A 21,406-nucleotide genomic window follows, 5' to 3' on the forward strand; every position below is an offset into this window, starting at 1 on the left:
AATACTGGTGAGACATAATGGCAGTTGAGTTTTAATAGCTTGAGTGAGCAGGTGTTGGAATGTTTGAGATTTAATTTCTAGAAGCAATTTTAAATTTTTTTTTATCACTGCAAATGACATAATTTTAACCTGCTCCCTTCCTGATAATTGACATCTCTTGGAGCAGGTGCAAGTTATCTGTCTTTTAGGGTGATGTACATATGCCTCTTGCTTTCATGAGGGGGGAAAAATCAACTTGCCTTTTTTTCCCCCCCCCCTCTTATTCTGTGGTTTCTTAGGTAGTTGAGAGGAAACTCTGTCATCAAATTTGAAATCTGCACTAAAGACTTGTTCAGATTTTCTGCTTTGTATATGATCTAAGTTTAAGTAGAGGGATAACATAGTTTAAACCAATAAAAAGAAGTCCTAACTGCATAATGATTACTAGTTAGAAGCCAATGAAGATCCTATTGAGTTTGTTTACTGCAGTCAGTGTTCTAATTAAATATTTATAACAAAAAGCATTTAAAAGATGCCAGCACTGACCGTATTTTATGCACGTATGAACAAGTGAAATATATTGGAGTTGACATAGGTTCTGTGGTTACTTTCAGTTTGGTAATACAAAGTAAAAATACGTTTGCTTAATGTACAATTAAGATCAGTTTTTAACCCTGGATTAAGAAGAGTATGAATGAACTTGATATGAAACAGATGTTTAATCGTATTTGGGTTTTGATTTGCAAATCTTTATTTCCTGACTACTCAGATGTGTAGACTAGTGTTTGAATAAACCTAAGTGGTCTGTTTAAAGTACCACATCTTTTATTTAGAAAAAGAAAAATAGGGATGACATTAAATTTGACACACTCTAAAAATACTGGTTCATAGTGGGCCAACAGGCACCACTGAAAGTAATGTTTATGTGTGAAGTCATCTCAAAGCCAAAAGGTCCTCTCTACATCTCTGCAAAGTTCATACAGAGGGAACCAAACACCTTTCTTTCACCTCTGGCATCACTACAACCAAATGAACATATATGGTATAAATTCCCTATTTATATAGTCTAAATGTACATACCAATTTTGGCACCAACACACGAAATTACAAGAATAGTACCTTCCTTGCTCTTGCAGTACTCAAAATACTAAATCCTGAAGGAAGAAGAATTTGTCAGGGTTTTAAAATAGGTCTGAACATCTTCCCACAAATAAAAGTAGGCAAGTAACTCTCAGAAACGTTAAAGTCACTAATGAGCTCTGAAAGTGGCTGAAATGAGTTTTATATCCCATATAAACATGGCCAACTGCACAGCTTGGTTTCACTGGAAAAAGGGGAAGTCATGGTGATAGCAGCAATGGGCTATTTTTACAGTTCATAAGTCATCTTTGTTGTGCTTTGAGCATGGATCCAGATGTTCTAGGTCTGAAAATGATCAACCTTTCCACTGCAGCAGTGTAACTTCTGCTTACTTGTGGGTTTTTTTTGTTTTTTTTTTTTTTTTTTTTTTAAAACCTGTGTTACTTCTGTGGTGGTCTGTTAGTACCATCCATCCCAGCCTATGGCTATGGTTACTCTTTGGCTTTCCTCCATGCTGTGGCTGACAAAATCCACCCCTCTTGTTCCCCCAGAAAAGGGCTTGTGTCCAGCCAGATCCAAGTCCCTGGGTCCTCCTCACTGTGTGGCATGGCCATGATGTAAGCTCCGGCACAGAGAGGAGATGGCTGATAGAGATGGTCTCTGGACTGCAGAGTAGGTTTCTGACATGGCCTGAAGGAGGAGTAACAGCACTAGGTTTGTCCTTGAGAGCTGAGGGACAGAGGATGTGTTGGTGGTGCCTGGCAACTGTGCCCAGTGCGTGGTCACCAAGGGCAGGGACAGCTGCCTGGGCACAGGGGCTGCCTCAGGGCTAGCATCCCAAAGGTCTTTCTCCGAAGAATGCTGGACAAGAAGTCCATCGCAACAGGCTCTGCTAAAAAGTTTGTCCCCATCTTTCTTATAAGCCCCATTTAAATACTGAAAGGCTGCAATAAGGTCTCCCTGGAGCCCTGTTTCTCCAGGCTGAATAACCACAACTGTCTCAGCCTGTCTTCAGAGGAGATGGGCCCACTTCGTGAGCATGTCCAGGTTCCTCTGGATGGCATCCTGTCCCTCTGGCACGTCAACCACACCAGTCATATTGAGCCTGCTGTCAAGCAGCACTCCCAGATCCCTTTCTGCAGGGCCACTCCTCTCCAAATTTATACTTGTGCCTGGCATTACACTGTCCCAGGTGGGGAATACAGCACTTGGTCTTTTTAAATTTCATGCCGTTGATGATTGCCCGATACTCCAATCTATCTAGTTCTCTCTGCAAGGCCCTCTTGCCCTTTGAGAGAGGCAATAGCACCTCCCAGTTTCGTATCCTCCGCAAACTTGCTAATGGTGTGTTCAACTCCTGCATCCAGATCACTGTTAAAAATATTGAACAGAACTGGTAGCCCTGAGGAGCATCACTAGTGTTTATATTGCATTTATAGCTGGCAACTCTTTTATAGCCAAACAGATCCATAATACCCTATTCTGATTCCTAACGACATAGAAATTTCCATTCTGTGCAATTGCTTTGCTCTAGTTTGCTGTTTTTGTGAGAAGGAGGTAAAGGACAGAAACCTTGTTACTCCAGGTTTTGTGAAGTTGTATTATGCGGTGGCATCTGAGGTGTCTATATACATGGATGTGGAATTGGTACTGGAATAACCTTGGTGACGTATGTTCTTCGTATGTTCTAAAAAAACCCCAAACATAACTTAGGGGCAATACTGAATACTGCTGTTCTGAGTACTGTTGTGTTTTAACTACTGTCTCTGGGAGCATGTCCTCACTTCTTCTCGGCCTTTTTGTATTGCTAGGCTGAATATGCTCTCCTTCCTGGGGAGGCTGAGTATGGACTCATGGTTTTACTGCCATTTCAGCATTAGAATCTGGAATAAGGAGATTTCCTTGTTTTTGGTACTAATGTTTGTTGTGCTATATACACACATATATATATATGTGTGTGTATACCTATACATGAATGCATATCTATACATATAGGGTTACCAATTATCATTTTACATATTGCTTGTGACTATCACTTGACACCTCAACCAACTGGTAGAAAAAGAAATAGAATCCACTTTGAAGAGTAATGTTAAACTGTGTAAACCATGATGCTGCCTTCTTAGAGTTCCCTGATCTTCTATTAAACGGTTTCTAACTTCTGAAATGACTGAATCACAACAGTTTGTTCTCTATGTAACTTCAGTTCTTGTTTGGAGACACTCTCCTAGGAGCACAGGGTTTTCCAGAAAAATTATATTATTGTGTAATTTAAACTGTGTAGTAAAGCCTGTCCCCAAAGGGATTACAAAAAAATTGTACTTGAAAAGTTTGGTTTTGCAAATTAAATGCTTTTGCAGATTTTTAAAACTGTATCACAATATAAAACAAAATATTAAAGAACTAGGAGTCTCTTAATTTTTCAAGAAGGATTTTATAGTGAGAATTGTTACTGATACTGAGAGGCTTCTTATGCTTTTGTATCCATAACAGAGCTCTATAAATGTCACTTTCTGATGCTGTAACTTCTTCATATTGTGCTGCTGTCTAGAATGTAGACTAACATAACTCTAGAATGTAGACTAACATAAACTGTTTTTCCTCATGTGCAAGAGCTATAAACTTACAAAAAGATCTTTAAAGGTACAACAGATATTGCCAGGGTATTCAAGTTCTGTGTTGACTGTGACTTCCTAAGAAGATACTGTGCAGTATTTTACTGTTCTATTAATATGTTTCCTGTAAATTTGGCTGCTTTATGTTTCTATATGTCAAAGACTTGATATTACTGTGGTTTTTAGTTTATGAACTTTTTATAAAGCTACATAATTGTCAACTGACGCCAGATATGGACTTAATGATACCATATATTATTTCTGCGCTAATCTGTAGAATTCCTTGACTGAAATATGTATACCTGGAACTTGCCGTTGCAAGGTGTGATCACTGATGTGCACAATGATTTAGGGAGAAAAATGATACTTATTGCATCTATCTAAGCAGGCTGAGATTCTTCAGACCCTCTCTTATGCTTTTCCTGCTTTTGATTTAGCTCTTTTCTATATAGCTGATTTTTTTTTTATTAAGCTGAAGGTGAGCTGTCAAGAAAACTAAGCGGTTACTTGAGACTGCTAGGGAAAACAAGTCATCTATCTTTCTGAAGAGTAAAATTTTTGAAAGTACCAAACAGCTCCGTATTTTGAAAGTGACTCTTAAGTTCCACTGGCTCGCTGTGATGCTTGGGCTACTAAATGTGTTCATTTTATAAGTGTTTCCTTGAAAATTTTCTGATCTTTGGGACTGCTGAACAATGCAATCTTGAATAAATAAAGCTTTGGATTCTCGGGGAGTAAAACAACAATGCCTTCACTATTTGCTCAGTGCATACCTTCTCCTCTCCCGGCTGCCGGCTGTAACGTTCCGTGCAGCGGAGTCGAGCTGCAGGGAGGTGCCGAGCTGGGGCATGTTGTGAGCCCTCCGCGGCTGCTGGCAGGGACAATGGCTGCAGTGTCGCCAGGGCCTACGCAGGGGCAGTTGGTGGCGTTTCTGTGGAATTGCAGTGGTGTATGGCATCTGCTGAAATCTGTAGGATAAGCAACTGTAAAAATTCCTTTAAGCTGCCAGGCCTCTGAAAATGCCATCTTGCGGCCTCATTGATAAATGCCACAAATAGCAGAACAGTCATGAAGGAGTTGGTTGAAACTGGGAGACTGCATGCCATTCATGTTCAACTTTTAACTCTGGAAAGAAATTGTCATCTTCCCCAGCCCAGAGTATGTGTTGTGAGACGTCTGCTCTAAAACTTTGTCTTCTGTCAGCTGTTATCTTCAGTACAACAGATCTTTCCCCTAAAACCTGGTGCACAGAAGTAAGGCCTGGGCCTGCTCTTCATTACTTGCACTAGGGAGATACAGGGTGCCCTTGTTTACGTTCCCAGCTCCAGGTACAAGAAAAACAGAACAAAGCTTCAGGACTAATTGCCATTTGCTTAAGCTGCAGTGATATTGAGCTACAGCAAGCAGCCTTTTTAGGAGTGTGTTAAAATTATGATTCACTCTTCAATTACTACTATAAAGTAGCAGGCTACAATATTGAAACTAATGTCAAGTAAAAATGTGGTGTGTGGTTCGTCTTTTTTTGTTACTGACTTCCACAAATATTATTTTTAGGAAGAGTGCATTTCTTTAAGACTGTTTCTTATTTTTCAGTATCCAGTAGATTTGTTAGGTTCTGGGAGAGTTCATAAGTCTACAGATAGACAGCAGCCCTCTTATTTTCTGCCCCTCAAAACCTCTGCAGTATAGAGAGCTTATGCTCCGCGTACGCTTGTATGCTACTTGTACTGGTCCCCGACTTCTGGTAGTCTGCTTGTTCTTTTGATCTCTTGAAAATGATAACATGCTTTGCTTTTCTTGGGAGTACATATCACATGATTCATAAAAGTAATTGAGATGTGTGCCAAAGTGCTTGAAACGCAGAGGTTAACAGAAATTAACACTGTAGGAAGTATATTAATTTTTAGAAGATACTAATACACAAAAAGTTCTCTCAAATGAAGGAGTCCGGTTATTTTAAAAATATCCAGAAAAAGTAATTTAAGAACTAATTAGTGACACTGAATGGTGCAAAAATATTTAAATCATTTTAGATATTGAATTTTCCTTGTGCATTCAAGTCTATTTTTTTGATGAACTGAAAAAAATTGAAATGTCTTTATTTTTGTCAGTGATATGTATATCTTTCAAAATGTTGTGAACAGTGTTATCATAAAATAGATACAGCTTTATAATCTATTTTATTGATATTTAAAATTTTCCTAATATCAGTGAATTACAGTACCTGTAACAAGGATTTTACTGATTTTCTGATATTATTTTTTTCTTTTTTCTTTTTCTCCCCGCCCCCATCCCCCAGAAAAGAGCAAAAGGCCAAGTGCTATTTGACAAAGTGTGTGAACATCTCAATTTGTTGGAAAAGGACTACTTTGGGCTGGTGTTTTATGAGAATTCAGAACAGAAGGTAAGCCTGTATGAGGGTGTTATTTGTTTTTCTACATTGCTACTGACTTCAGTGGTTTGGTGAGGTATATTGTTGTAAATGTATACCATTACAAACACTTGAGTAAACTGTTCCAAAATGTCAATTCTAGTCTGCTGTAAACTTGCAACATGTGCAAGGTACTGATGTGTATGTGGATGTCTAAACAAACTGCCCATTTATTCTTTAGAGTGGGGGAACATTTGAAATATATGCATTTTTGAGAAAACTAATCAAGTAATTGCTAGGCTTAATAGTCAACCAGTAAAATAGTGTGGTAAAACAGTATTCCATCCCTGCAAGTGAAGATAGGGCATTTTAACTAATATCCTTGTCTTAACAGTTTAACAACTCCCCAAATTTCAGAACATTTTAATTATTTGCATTTTTTAAAAAAAACAAGCAAACAAAACTTTGGATGATAAATCATTAAAAAAAACCCCTTCTAACTGTCTTTCCAACAATTTTGCTGTCTTTTCTCATGTACGTTTAGTAATGCTTTGAATAGGAACATGAAGAAAATCTTGCCCCTAAGTCTGTAACTATTATGCATTTGAGTTCCTTCTTTATTAATTTTAATCTTATACAAAATTTTGGCATTTGTAAAGATGAGACTGGAGCTAGCCCATCACTAGGGGATGCTAATTTTAGAAATGAAGAGGTGTTTTGATATGACTATATTAAAATAGGATCTCTTAAGTACTTTTTGGTAAGTGATTTTCAGTCTCCTTTTGCACTTGCTTACACGTTGGATAGTCAAGCACATCTAGATAGCTGAGCTGAGAAAAATCTTAAATCAGTTGGTGGCATGCATTCCACTAATTACCAAAAGCCAATTTAGTTTTTTCCAGGACCTAAACATCTACAGTTAATTATGGACCATCTGTCACTTTGTTCATGAACTAAAGATATGCCTGTGGTCATCTTTTCCCTTGTAAAGAAAGCAGACTAACAATTACAAATTGAGGTGGAAAAAAATTCTTTTAATCTCTGTATTTGTAGCAGGAAACGTCATCATATGACAGCTATACTTAGTCTAGAAGCTTTTTCTTTTTTCTGTCGTATTTCTCATGTCACTATTGTGTTTGAAATGAACTCTAATTTAGTGGTCTGAATAAATCTGAATTTCTAGCAACTTCCATTCAAATAGTTGTTTCCTAGAGTTATTTGCTTTGCTGCAAGGCTTTCTGTGCAGCATTGAGCAAAATACTCAATCCCTCTGTATTAAGGATCCCCATATATAAAATGGGCTTGATGTATTTTTACTTGGTTATTTTATTTTTTGTTCTTAATTTGTAAACCATTTATAGAAATTATACAAGTGTAACAATGAAGAGCATCTCAGTTGATGCTCTGAGAAATATCATAATCTTAATTATTATTTGTTGTTATCACATGTCCCTTTATTTGTGCTACTGACTGTTGAAAAATCTATACACACAGAGCGAAGTAACATAAAACAACAGCCTGATCTCTGGCAAGAAAGAAAGGTCTAATAGCAGACCTGGGATCCTTGAACTATACCAGGGAAGAGGCCACTTGAGTAGATCCTAGGAGGGAGCCTTTGGCTTTTTAAAGTAGAGCAGAAAAGCCTGGATTGGTGTAGAGTTATGTCCGTTTTGTTTTCCTTTTCTAATGTGCTTTTAGTTGGACTAAGAGATTCTTGGTATTCCTCAGTCATGCAAATGCAGAAACAGAGTACCACGACCTAAAAAGAACCCATCTGTTTTTTCATATGTCTTTATCATTGGACGTATTAAAAACTTGACTGGGTGTGAGCCTGGTCAACCTGATGTAATTCAAAGCTGGCTCTGCCTTGAATCACAGTTGGACCAGTTATCCCCAGAGGCCCCTTTTAGCCTAAATGAGTCTTTGAGCTCTCTGTCATTGGCTGTGGAGGTGCTACTGTAGCAGCACTCATAAGCGAGGTATTTAAATAAATTAAATTAGAAATATCTGGATAATGGGGTCACTCTGGTTCGATTATGTATATGTCCAGGCTAAGTCTAGCACTCTATTCCAAAGAAGAGTAGACCGCTTGTGACCTGAATTATGGACAGCAGCAGCCTTTTATTTAAAAACTTCTGGAGAAATGTGGTCCAATTTGTTATGAAGACTAAAAACCCACAGTTGTTGGATTTTTGTCGTCTTCATCCAAGTAAGTTCTTACTGTTATTTGGAAAAACTGAAAAAGGAGTCAGATCTGCATTTCCCACTTCCTACTTTCTATTGCAGGATTAATCTTAATTTATGGTGAACTGCAGCAACTACAAGATTTTGAATGCCAGTGAGTAACAGTGAAGGAGGGGTTTATTTTAGATATTTCCTGTCTGGATAGCCCATATGCTCTAGGTTGTACCCTAAGTTCCATTATATGGATGGTACTATGCCTCTGGTGCAGCTCTAAGTTGTGATTGCCAGATGAGTGGGAATACCCAGGTTTTCAAAGAAGAATTTGAAAACGTGTGCTTTGGCATGAACTAGTCACTTGGCTAAGTGCTTACAGTCTTTTGCAGATTGGACAGTCTGTACTGTAACGTGCACATTTATATAGGCTTGCTTATTTTTATTGCTATTGTCACTCAAGCTAACCTAATTCAAAGCTACCACTTCTGCACAGCACTGTGTTTGGAAGTTTGTACACCAGTTATAGTATAAACATATCCTGATAATGTGAAGTGTAGCTCCTGCAGTGTCTTAGTATGGCAAGATTACCGTTTGTGTGCTGAGAAAGTTCCCCCTCCTCAACTGCCATTTCTTTCATGCTGTTAAGCTTGAAATTTTATAGCTAGACAGAATGTGCTCAGTAAGACTGGAGCACTCATTTTTGTTATCAAAGGGATTTTTTTAATTCATGGATGAAGATCATTTAAATTGTTTCCAGTATGTAATATTTGTGGTATAGTTTTAATGAATGCTTCTGTCTTAGGGTTTTTAAGTGTCTCAACTTTTTCTCATTCTTAAAAAAAAAAAAGAAAAGGCAAAACCAAACCATTTAACATTTTATTCTTTGATTTAATTAATAGATGGAAGTGTGGGGGGCTGATCAGTTTTGTTCAGCCATAGCTGCCAAAGAAAGCTTGGGGACTTGGAACTCTTACTGGTTTTAGGGCCTTCTCTTTTGTTCACCTCTATAGTAAGTTTGAATTCTTTTTTTCATCTCAGTTCCAGTTCTTTCTGATGCGTTTTTTTCTTCTGACTGTTAACCTCTTCAGATTAAAATGCCCCAAATCTCTGACCTCCAGGCCCGTCAGTACTAAATGCTGAATGATGTGTTTTTCTCATTCTTGTGCACTCATCACAGCCACCCATTTATGAGCCAGCTGTTGAACTCGACGGCAGCTGTGGGGTGTGGAAACTGAATGCCAGGCACTCTTTTGAATTAGAGCTGCTCCCTAATGCACCATCGGGGTACCATTGGAGGAGGAGTCCCATTTTCTCTTTGGGTGTTCTGTGCAGCTGGGAGAGATGTTGTGTCTTCAAATCAGACTCATTTTTGTTAGCTTTAATACACATTTTAAAACTATTTAGGTCAAATTATTCATTAATGATTTCTTTTGTTGTTTTGCAAATGTTAAATTTATTGGTCTAAAGTTTAGTTAGTGATTTCATTGCAGTACACCCTCAAAAATTTATGAATGCTCCATTCACACTGTAATTGGTCTGCAGAAGTGTTAGAAAGCTTCTGCTCTTATGTTCTGGGCACCAGCTGGAAATGCTGCTTTTCTGGATTTGTACAAAATACTTTTGTACTGGTAGAGAACGTTTTGTTGTTCTTAGACAATTCATTACTTTGTGTCATCTACAACCTTACCATTCACAAATTAAAACAAATAGATTTCTGCCTACTGGGGCAAAGTAGTGTGTATACACTTTGTCTTTTGTTTTGAAAGACAGACCTGTCTATTCTGCATTAAGAGGTCTATTTCAGGGTAGATTCTTTCAATAGTGTTTGTTTTATCCATAACAGAAGACACAGATGCAACAAAAACCACCCCTGTAATTATACATATAAATGGAATATAAGCATCTGATTTTATTTGACAGAACAGTAATGAAAGTTAGTGGCAGAGTCTGTTTCCAATAAGCTTACTTCAGGAAAATGAACTGTATAACTTCTGTAAAGAAATGATTATTCTTCTCATCTTGCAGCTTATTCTGTATTGTATGTTCTTTTCTCCTACTTTATAATGATAAAAGATAAAGCACTGAAAGTAACATATACTCACGAATGCTAGTTTTCTGCTGTCGTTACACCATGCTATATTCTATACTTATTTACTTACTTTACTTCATACTATACTTCATCTAAAATTTCAGAGTTTAAGCTACTTGTAGTTATCTCTGTAATTGGAAGCATATGGCTGTGTATCATTTCGGAGTGGAATTCATGCCAAAACTGAAAACCTAGGATGATAATTAGCTGAAGTGAGTCTCAGTTAAAATTATTTGAAGACTTCTGTTGTCTTCCAAGGCCTTTTCATGTCAAGGCTCTTCCAACAGATAGCAGTTTTTCTGACTTAAGCAGAATAAATGGTATCCAGATTTCTTGGAGGAGTGTTTTGTATATCTTCCTTTGTAACAATTATAGTAGCTATGAAATGTAGAGGTTGCAGACCTCTTTAAGCAAGAAATGTGAAATTATTATATTTTTTTTAATTACATCTATAAAAATGATGAGAAGGGGTTTTTGCATTTAATTTGTAAATGATGTTTGTCTAAATACACACGGTGCTTTTGTGCCGAAATCAGCTTGGATCAAGGTCATTTATAACAGGGAACTTAATATTTTTGGGGTAATACTCATAGAAGTCACATCCTTTATCAGCAGAAGTGATCTACAGAAAAGATTTGTAGTAGTGCAAAAATGTGTAGGTCCACATTCTCTTAATCCATACAGACCCATAAAACTGTAGACTAGAATGTTTTGTCTCTTGAAATAAATTTGACTTTGGGTGGAAAAGCCTGTGGTAAAGACGGAGGGATATGATGTTAGAAAACAATTGGGTCTGGAGTTTGGTACCTGAAGGTGACTGAAAGGTGAGTCACGTTATACCCAGTATCCTCTACTTGGCTGGGTAAGCAAGGAACATTGGTAGAGATGTGCCTTCAGCAACACTTGTGCTGGCACTGGGGGTCCCCTCTGACTTTAAAGCTGCTAGTATGTGCAGTGGTTTGTGGAAATGCAAATGTCATCCTTGAGCTTATAAGTCAGTTGCTGATTCCTCCCTACTTTGCATATCTCTCTTTGAAATGTGCCAAGTCTTGCTGGCAGGCTGGTTGTGTGCATGTGTATTTCTGCCATGTGTATGCTTGTGTATGTGTGTCTGGCTGTGGGAAATAAACGTTCAAACACTGTCTAACGTAAATTCTCAAGAATTGCAGTTAAAAGGCTTATGTTTCTAGTCTCTCGTTCAATCTATTTACTGACATGTATGGGTAAAAGTAATAAACAGGATTGTCTGAGTTACTGATGATTACACATGACTGATTTCTTAGTCTCACTTCCCAAAGTTAGATTTTGGATGATCAGTCACAAAAAAGTCTCTTTGCGCAGATCAATGTTAACCAAAATGCATGAACTATGTAATAGGTTGCATAGATTATATAAAAATATTTTTGGTATTGAGGATAGAACACATTTATAGTGAATCATCTAAATATGAAAAACTGACTTTTATTTGTCTTGCCTAAAATAGAGCTGAGCATCTAGATTTCGACCTTGCTAGTGTATCAGCGTTAACATAATACATGTTCACAGAGAACTTTGCTTTTGGGGAGGTCAGAAAAAAAGCATGACATTTGATTAGGTTTTTCCAAACATCTTTTAATGTTATCAGAACTAAAATGTATATGCCTTAAGACAAATGATGGGAATAGTAAGTGTCTGGAGTTCAAGAGCAATATTGTCTTAAGTAACTATATGGGCATATAAGCACAGACGTGTAGAGATTACATAGCCGTTCTTGAAAAGTTTGCTTATGTCAATAAAAGGAGTATTGCGTTTGTCAATTGTAATTTGCTAGACCACCTCCACTGTAAGACTGTCCATTTTTAAAATTACAGGTCATAAATAGTCTAAAAGAATAAGACAACCATGAAGACAGTGGCATTACACAGTTTCTCTCATGTTCATGGGTGGGGAGACGTGCTAGCAAATCACAAGTTCAATTTTAGAATTCTCTGGGTTATTTTAAAATAGAACAGATGTCTGAACAATACAAATTGTAACTGCACTGTATGAAATTACTTCACCATGTCCAGTCTGAAATGATTTTTAAACGCTGCCTGTGGTTTTGTTTTTTTCTTTTTTTTTTTTTTCTTTTCCAGAACTGGCTAGATTCTTCTAAGGAAATTAAGAGACAAATTCGAAGTAAGTACTTCTGTATTCAGCTGTTATGCTCCTTTTATTTCCTCACAGAAATATTCCTCATAAACAGAGTAGCCTGGATGTTGACTAAATTGTATACTTAGAAAATTAAAATAATTTATATCTGATAATGATGTATTCAGCCTTAGAACAGAAAGCAAAGCTGCTATTTCTGTCCGCTGTCCAAGAAGGAGAGAAAGAATTACTCAGCCTTGTGCTGTAGAAGTTAATCATTATACTGGCTGCTGCCTCCAAATTTTGCTGTGTTGTATGTAACTAATAGTTGAGCTTTTTGCATCCTGAAACCATACATGTTTTTCAACTTTGTGCTGATATTTGGGTTATGGGATGGAGAATATCATCTTGCAAAGATGGTCATGGTTGTTGCTATAGGATTGTCTAACTTCAAGACTCACCAGAATAATATGAAATTATGAAAAGAGAATCAATGTGTCTTACAGAAAATGGATATTCTTCGATACTGATCAGTCCAGCATTGGCTTTTTTGATGTATCCATCATTTCTAGAATGGAAATAAAATAGAGAACATAATCTTGGAATGTCTCTCTACAGTGCTTTTCAGACTGATTTAATATGAAAGGTCTTTCTGCTTCCTATACTATACACAATGAGTAATTTATTTTAGTCTGCATAAAACTCAGTCAAAACTCTTCACTAGCCAGATAGCTTTTGTAGTAGCTAGGGGAGTGGATGGAGAGTAAATTTAGGAGATACTCTTCCTGAGTCTACAAGTCACAAAATAAGTAGCCACTAAGAAGTGCTAGACAGCCCTTGACCTTACTGAAAAATCTTCTCATTTCTTTATTCATTTGTGGACAATGCAGGGATTTTTTTGTTGTTGTTTTGTTTTTGATGGAAACCTTTTTTTGGTAGTGTTTGATAGAAAATATAAGTGAGGAGGAGATGATGATGATAATAAGATTTACATGTCTACACTTCCAACACAACAAGAATTTAAGTTGTTTAAGAAACTGACTTTGAACTTTTTTGGGGAATGTGATCCAGTGGGAGCACTTGTAGTTAAGAACAGCAGCATGTTATTTACAGTGATAAACAGGTGGTTTTTTTACTATTGTTAATTTCCTATTTTAAGGCGGCATTCATACTTTTTCAGAAATCATAGTGGTGTTAATTCTTTCTTTATACCTTACTAGGAAGGTGTCGTGTGTATTTTCAGTGAAGAAATGGAAGTTACAGAAGTTTCCTTGGAAAATATTTTTTTGATCTAACATGCTCTTGTAAAAGCAAACTAGACCTATTAAAATAGTGAATGTATTAATATACTGTTGCAAGTAGAGGCCATCCTTTTAATTAAGGAAAAGTTACTGGTACTGTGACTTCTTATTCTGTAGGTCTTCAGTAAAAACCTATTAGTTGTCCAAATACATGGGTTAAAGGCTGTTTTGTTTGGATTTAGCATTTGACAAAATATTGAGGACACTGATACTTTTTGTTATTGTCTTCTGTAGTGATCTGCATGCTATCTAGCCTACAAATAAGTGTCATGAATCTGAAATGTAGGAATTGACCTGAAAAATTTTTGGATGCAGTATACAACATTGTTTTAATACTGTATAATATGTACTACAAAAATATTTCAAGGTGATGTGATTTTTCATACAGCATGAAGATCAACATTGTATACTGGAGATCATGTCCAGTTTCTTGAATTAGGCATCATGACTGGAATTTTTCCTCTGGTTTGTAGCACTTCAGAGCTGATAGATATCGTGTGTAAGGCAAACAATGAAGTAAGAACACCATTTTAAGTATTTTTAAAATGAAACTTGCTTACATCAATTTGCAAGTAATCGACATACTGTGAGTTGTGTCCCTCATAATCAGTATATTAAAGTTTCCAGATATTGGGATGTAACTGCAAAAGACAAGTTTTATCCCCCAATTACATGAGTATAAAGTAATGAGGCTTTTCTTTGTTTCAGGCTTAGTTCTAAATATATTTCTCTTTGAATCAAGAATGCAAATCTTATGTACATAAACTCAGTTCTAATAAGTTAAAGGTACCTGTAAAACCTACTAGTCCATTTGAACGTTTGACACGAAGAAACTAATTTCTTTTTCTCTTGTACAGCACAAACTGAAGTACTAGCTTGCTAGGCAAGTGTATCTGGACAAATACATTGATCTGAACACACAAAGGTGACAAATTTGGAAGTGGAGTTCAGCACATCAGTTTGCAACTTAATACTTATAACAATCTCTGTCTCTCTCTTACATGTGAGCAATACCAGTACTCTGCACGATGGGCATGTATGTACCACCTGTGACTGAAATAAGAATACTGTAGTCTCCCCCAAGTCATGTTCTGCATCACACTGCCTCTTGTTAAGTCAAGGTCCTAAAGCCTTCTATGTGATCTCTCATTTTCTCTAGATTGGCCTTTGGCTGGGCAGCTATGTTGGATCTCAGCAATTACCAATGTTACTTCGGCTAAAGAACCTGATCTACAAATTACTTGCTCTGTTCTCAGGGCTATGAAGGTGGCAAAAAGCTTGTTTGTTTTCAGCCAGCCTGATCTCTTCAGGAAAATTAATTCTTGAGGTTTTTTTAACTCATGTAATTGGATATCCACTGGCATGTGTTAAAACCTTGTAATTACCCACCTGTCGTTGATTGAATTACTTAAGTTCTGTCACTATCATCTTGAAAACTGCTACACCTAAAGTTGATTCAGGCTTTTGCAAAATCGAGAATTTCAGCTCGGATATAGTGATGGTACAAGCAGTAGCAACTGACCTTAGAATAGTCAAATCCCAGACCTCACAGAGAGTGTGGTGGTTCACCCTTATATAAAATTTAATTTGAGAATCTGTCTGTGTGAGATGTTGTACATGCAGTTTATATAGAACACATGATGTTCCACTCAGTTTTGTGTGGGGGTATTTTCATTCCTCTCATCCTCAGTGTAACAGGGTTGAATGAGTAAACTACATAAACTTGATTTCATCACAGCTAATTGCAGTTGAAGACCAGTCTTTTGTCTGCACTTCAAATGTTCACAGTTAAATCATGGGTAAAGATTCGAGGTGTGAACGTGTAAGCCATCAGTTTGGGGGAACCTAATTATTTGCTCTTGCTGTTTGTGTAATGGAAATATATGAACATGAGTTATAGAACTTCTCACAAGTTTTGAAACTATTTTCAGGATATGTCCTGGTTTTGGTGTGGATATAATTTATACTCTTCCAAATAGATATTTAACTTCCATGCTGTGTGAAATAGTTGCTTACATTCAAGGTAATGTTATGTCAGTTAAATCTATTTCCAGTCTGCAGCATGATTAGTATTTTTATTACCAAAAAAAAAATCTCTATGATAAAATATAGAAACTTCCCTGTCTCATATCCTGTCTTTTTTTCTTAAAAAAAAAAAAAAATGAGGATTTGGATGTTCTGAGGGCAGAATAGACTGGTGTAGGTGTGTTTTTCTGTGCATTCTCATCTGATAAAGGATAAATTTAGATGGTTTTGCTATTGAAGTTAGCTGTAAAGTTGTCTTATTGCCTTTTGTCAGGAGAATGCTTCTTTAGCCAGAAAGATTCTAGAAGCTCATCACTACCTAGAATATGATTAATCTGATCCTAATCTAGGTTAACTCTGTCTACCTAAGGTGATTGCACTTGTTTTCTTGAAGGAACAGGCACTTTCAGCAGGTGAGTTGAGTGCGTTCTGAAATGGGTGCCTGAGACAGGAACCAAGCCAGCCTTTGCAAATGTCTGGTTTTTTTCTATTGGCTATAAAGGGCATGGGTTGTGTCTTATGTAGATAACTAAATTTCAGTAGTCAAGGGTTGAATGAAACTGTATCCACTGGCATCAAAAAAGATAATGGTTTTGGTGATAGAAAAGTTACTTCCTTTTCAAAAAGGAGCGATTGACTGAAGGAGTGAAGACAAAAAACTTGATTTGCTTGTTACTTGATTCAGTTTAATTTTTGAGGGAGTTGAGAGAAATCCTCTGTAATTCTGTAGAAATGGATTGGAACAGATGAAACAGTACAATAGGTAAGGCAGCTGGTGGCAAATCTTGGGCTACAAGTTTAAACCTGGCTCCTTATTCATGTTGAAGGCCGTTCTCAGCATCCTTTTGTTTATGGTCATCCAGTCATTCAGATTGGGGAATATAAAAACAGCCAAATGGAATACTGGCTTTCTGTTTGAGACGTAAGTAGCCAAGAATTAAGGTAGTTCTGGGAATGTTGTGGAGTTGAAATGGATTTTTGATACTGGTTCTGTGGTATATCCTGCAATACAGCCTAAGCATCCTAAGTGCTCAGGAAAGAGGATGATATGGAAGGGTAATGATACGGTTAAATAGGTATATTTTCAAATTGCACAGTAAACCAAATGGTGATAAACTCATAAATACAATTATGTGAGAATAATACAGCATGAGTTTGAAATTTTGCAACACAGTAGACTGAAATATTTAAGAAATGTGTGTTTAAAGTGCTAAGGGAAGTTAGAATTAATTAAGCAATAGTCTTGCATTTTAAATGTACGGCTCTGGCTGTCTGATTTTACTAACAAAACACAGTTAAGCTCAGGCATCAAAATACGGTCGTTACTTTATGCAGGGACGCTTTATTTTATATCCATCTCTTTTATGTAATTAAATACACATCTGTAAAAGTTGTAGCTAATTTTGATCTAAGCTAATTACACTAGAGTCTAGCTTATAGTTGGTGAAGAGAAATAAGCACCTGTGCTAGGGAAGAGTTGTCCTGCAGAAGTGCTCCTGTTTGTCTACTAATTTTAAAGAATGATTTTGCAATTTGGAGATGTCTGAACTTGTGAGCTGAATCTTGTTAGTCCATCTAGGGCTGGCTGGACTCTGCCGGTTTTTTTATGTATTTTTGAAAATGTGTACTGGATATGGATCTTATTTCTTTAATTTTCTTGAAAGTAACTTAAGAAAAATTATAGAAGAAGTAATTTTCTTAATTTTACAGGGCTTTTTTCATCTATCTGTAAGCAGTTTATCTGTCCAAATCACACAGTACCCAAAAAATATTAGCTGAGACACAGAGGTATCATCAGCAAAAGCCAAAAAAAGCCCTTACTGGAAAAAAAACCCTCACTGATTTCCCAGTTTGAATGGGATGAATCACGTTAATTGTATGCTGCTAGCTGGTTGGTTATATTGCATTCTTTTTCTCTAAGAATGTGCCTGAAGTTGCCACAGAAGCATTTTTGAGGTAACATGCTGGCTAGAAAAAATTTTGACATTTCTATTGTCCATACCATTAAATATCAAAACAGAGAGCCTTATCAGGGACAGAATGCTAAATATCATTTTAAATATCAGACGTATTTATTTATTTTTGTCTTGGACACCAATTCAAAGTGCTAGCAATAGTGTGCATTATTGTGTGAAGACAATTATGTTTGTATGCTTCCATTATGTGGCTATAAACAGTATGCTGTACTGAGAAGTATAAATATAAACTGTGCACATTGTAATATACTTGCTAGTCTATATTCAGGGGATAAATGTGCTTTCAGTAATCAGCCAAAATATAAGGGCACCAACTGTCCAGAAAATATTTAGTAGAAAGTCAAACTACGACATTTTTTCTATGGATTAGCTATGGGAATTAGTATGAGTAGACATTGAAATTGTTCATATAGTGTATAGATTCTGAGGATTTATGCTCTTTTTAGCTTTCTATAAAGAATATAATTTATTTATTTATTTCTTCAAACAGTGTCCAGGTCTCCTGGCTACAGTCCTTTCTAAAAGCAAACTGTAGAAATGCTGACAAGAAAGAGAAATAGGTTAGAAGGACTTCATATGTGACTAGTTGAACTGCAATTTTAGACCAGGAAAAAATTGTTTCATTCCAGGAAAACTTGAAGACTGGTTTAATACCTGTGTGGAAGGACACATCCTTCATCCATCTCTCCCCATCCCACAGCCTTGTTAACATGGCAACTCTCCCTAAACACGTTTTACATAGGTGTTTTGAACCAGTTGCTTCTCTTCATCAGTTTGGCTTACTGAATATCAGCAACTTTTCATTAAATAATGGAAGTGAACTAATCTATTCCAACTTTAATTCTGTTTGTTCATGTTATATGTATTAATTATTGTTAGACATTTTTAAAGATATTTTTGTCTTAATTCTGTCTTGCACTTCATTGCAGTAGGTGATTCAATGAGGCATATTTTACCCGATTCAGTACTGTGTGTACAGCTGGTAAATTAGGCTTTCTCATTTAAGGTGTCCTGCCTTATTTTGTAAGCAAACTTATCATTAACATTAAGACACAGTAAAACCCTGAGCTCTCAAAACGAACCTGGTGACTTAGCAGCCAGGTGGAGAATGAGTTCACATTTAAGCAGAAATTGAAGTGCTGTAATGAAAAGTCATGTCTGAAAAATTGAGATAATTTTTGAAATGTTGAAGGACATTAGAAATTTTGACACAAAGCACCACTTCACCTTTAACAGCTGTGAAATTTTAGAATAGGTGTTTTTTTAAAGAGAATAACCTTAAACAAAAATGTCAGCACTCTTTTTCTAGCATAATATGGGAAATGGCACGTCAGTTTTTTTTTGGTTCTTTTAAAAATACACGTTTTTTTCAAAGCATGATTTATCTGTATAGGACAGATTTTAAAAATTATTTACTGTTCAAAATTCATTATCAAGCTTTTTAAAATTACAAACTTTTCTTACCAAAGATTATTTTTGCTAAGTCTTTCACCACGATATTTGTATTAGGAGAAAAGGGACAAGAGGAAGACAAAGATGGCTACCTAATTATTTTGATAATGTTTTGATTTATTTTCTTCTCTTTCTTCATCATTTTTAGCAGATCTACATTGTAGTGTTACTTTCATTATGTTTGGCAAGATATGATAAAGCTCAACTGCATTTGCTTTACAGCAGCACACAAAGCCAAACTATTAAATTTTTTTCCTAGGCTCCTATTTTGGGATTTTCTATTACTTATGTATGTCTGCATTGTACTTAATAAAATCTGTTTGAATTAGGAAGTTATACATTTTGTGAAGTTACTAGTACATCCCAACAAACATATTCCTCTTGCACATAGTTTACAATACTGGTAGAGTAACCTTCTGAGAATGTATTTTGATTATTGATGGGTGACCAGTTTTCAAATCTTAAAAATTTCTATAAAACTAGAGCTATGATGAAAGATAGCAATTTATGCTTTGTCAAATTATTAATCTAGTTTTAAGCATGCTTTTGCTTATAAAGTGCATGTGGTGTTAACAGTTCTAACACATGAGAATTTAAACCTAAAATATCATTGCTATTATGGATGCTAATGCTGTTGTTTCAGAAAAAATATTTTAAAGAAGGAATGGCTAATATTTTTTTCTTCCACGCATTCTGTATGAATATGAATAATTTACGTATTATCTTTCTGTTGTATGCAATGCAGACCTCATTTTGACATCTCATGTTCATAGTTATTGTACAGTCTCTCAAACTAACAGTCAGTTTGAGTAGGGGGAGACTGTTAGCCTTGGAGGAGTTGGAAATAAACACAAATTCAGTGCAAGTGTCTTTGAACACAGAATAACTTAAAAGCGTTAATATATTATGGTAGTTTTCACATTAAAAACTTATTCTGATATTTATGTAACTTATTGTAAAGCATCCTTTGAAAATAATTTTTCCCATGCTAATCTTTCACTCTATGTGTATATGAGTTACAACCTGATAATGAAAATAATCTATGCTTCTTACTAATATGTTTAAAAATAGGGGAAAAAAAAATTTCTTCAAGATTTTGGTGATCTAAGATTTATATGACTGACTAACATTTTTCAGTAAGGTTCTTTCTTTGCTTACTTCAACTTGTTTGAGACTAACAATCAGGCATTTCCCATGTTTAGGTTTACCTTGGATATTCACCTTTAATGTGAAGTTTTATCCTCCTGATCCTTCGCAGCTGACTGAAGATATCACTAGGTATGTGTAGTTCCTAATTTTAAACTTTAAAATGGCTGTTAGTCTAATTTGAAGGCCATGTAAAATTTCTTCTTCAGTTTCTGGATGCTGTAACAGGTTTGGCTATTACTGTAGAGCACTATAGATGTTCTTATATCAACTGCTTTGTGGAACGGGTTGAAAAGGCAAAGTGAAAACTTCAGGAGGAAACTTGAGAAAGAAGAATTTAATGAGAGGTCGGGATATGGTCTGGGCGGGAGGCAAGATGCAAATGATGATATTTGAAAGAAAACAGTGCTTTATTGTTGGGCTTCTGCTTTACTATATAGCAAATGAGGGTGTGGGTGTATTGATATTAAGAGCGAAGCTCAAGGGATCCAAGGTAATTCAGTAATATTCTAGGCTAGGTTGGTGAAAATATAGTTTTATACATATGCATTAAATAAAACCATAAACATAACAAAACCTGAAAAGAATTATCTTCCGAAGTTCCTAAATAGGAGGTATTTAGAATACAGTGGATATTGGGCACTTAAAAAGTAGCATTGTGAGACTAACATAACCAGGGAGTACAGTGCAGGGAATTGACGCTCATTTTTTTCAGGAGCGATGCAAAACCTAAACACCTAGTTTTGGTTTGGAGCTAGCTGACTCTGCTGAGGCAATATGTGTGTTACTATACATCACATTGTATCGGTCTTCTGCATAAAGTAAGATGGCTACACAAGTGTGTAGTTGATATATTACTACAAATAGTCTCAGACATTTAGTATGCAGTGTATTTCAAAGAAGCTGTTTTCTTTGAAAATTTTCAGCATGTTGGTTGACTTTCCAATTGCGTGTCCAGATGATAAAAACATTTTAATGGTTATAGCTTAAAGCTAAATTCCTTAAAATTTAAGCTTCACTTGTAAAACTTTTTTAAAATTTACATTATATACATTAAAAATATGTGTTAGGGATGTCTGCTGATT

The 21,406-nt window shown here is 36.0% G+C and overlaps 1 protein-coding gene across 13 annotated transcripts in view; it reads left to right on the forward strand.

Moving 5' to 3' along the window:
- Nucleotides 1–21,406, forward strand: part of EPB41L2 (erythrocyte membrane protein band 4.1 like 2) — a 121,790-nt gene that overhangs the window by 61,190 nt on the left and 39,194 nt on the right. For all 13 annotated transcript variants that reach the window (XM_054196279.1, XM_054196290.1, XM_054196280.1 and 10 more), the window contains 3 exons: nucleotides 5,974–6,078; nucleotides 12,427–12,469; nucleotides 20,378–20,453. In XM_054196279.1, coding sequence (XP_054052254.1) covers nucleotides 5,974–6,078; nucleotides 12,427–12,469; nucleotides 20,378–20,453 — 224 coding nt within the window. The remainder of the gene's footprint in view (nucleotides 1–5,973; nucleotides 6,079–12,426; nucleotides 12,470–20,377; nucleotides 20,454–21,406) is intronic.

The sequence above is a fragment of the Rissa tridactyla genome, chromosome 3, assembly GCF_028500815.1.
Source record: "Rissa tridactyla isolate bRisTri1 chromosome 3, bRisTri1.patW.cur.20221130, whole genome shotgun sequence".
Classification (NCBI taxonomy): Eukaryota; Metazoa; Chordata; class Aves; order Charadriiformes; family Laridae; genus Rissa; species Rissa tridactyla.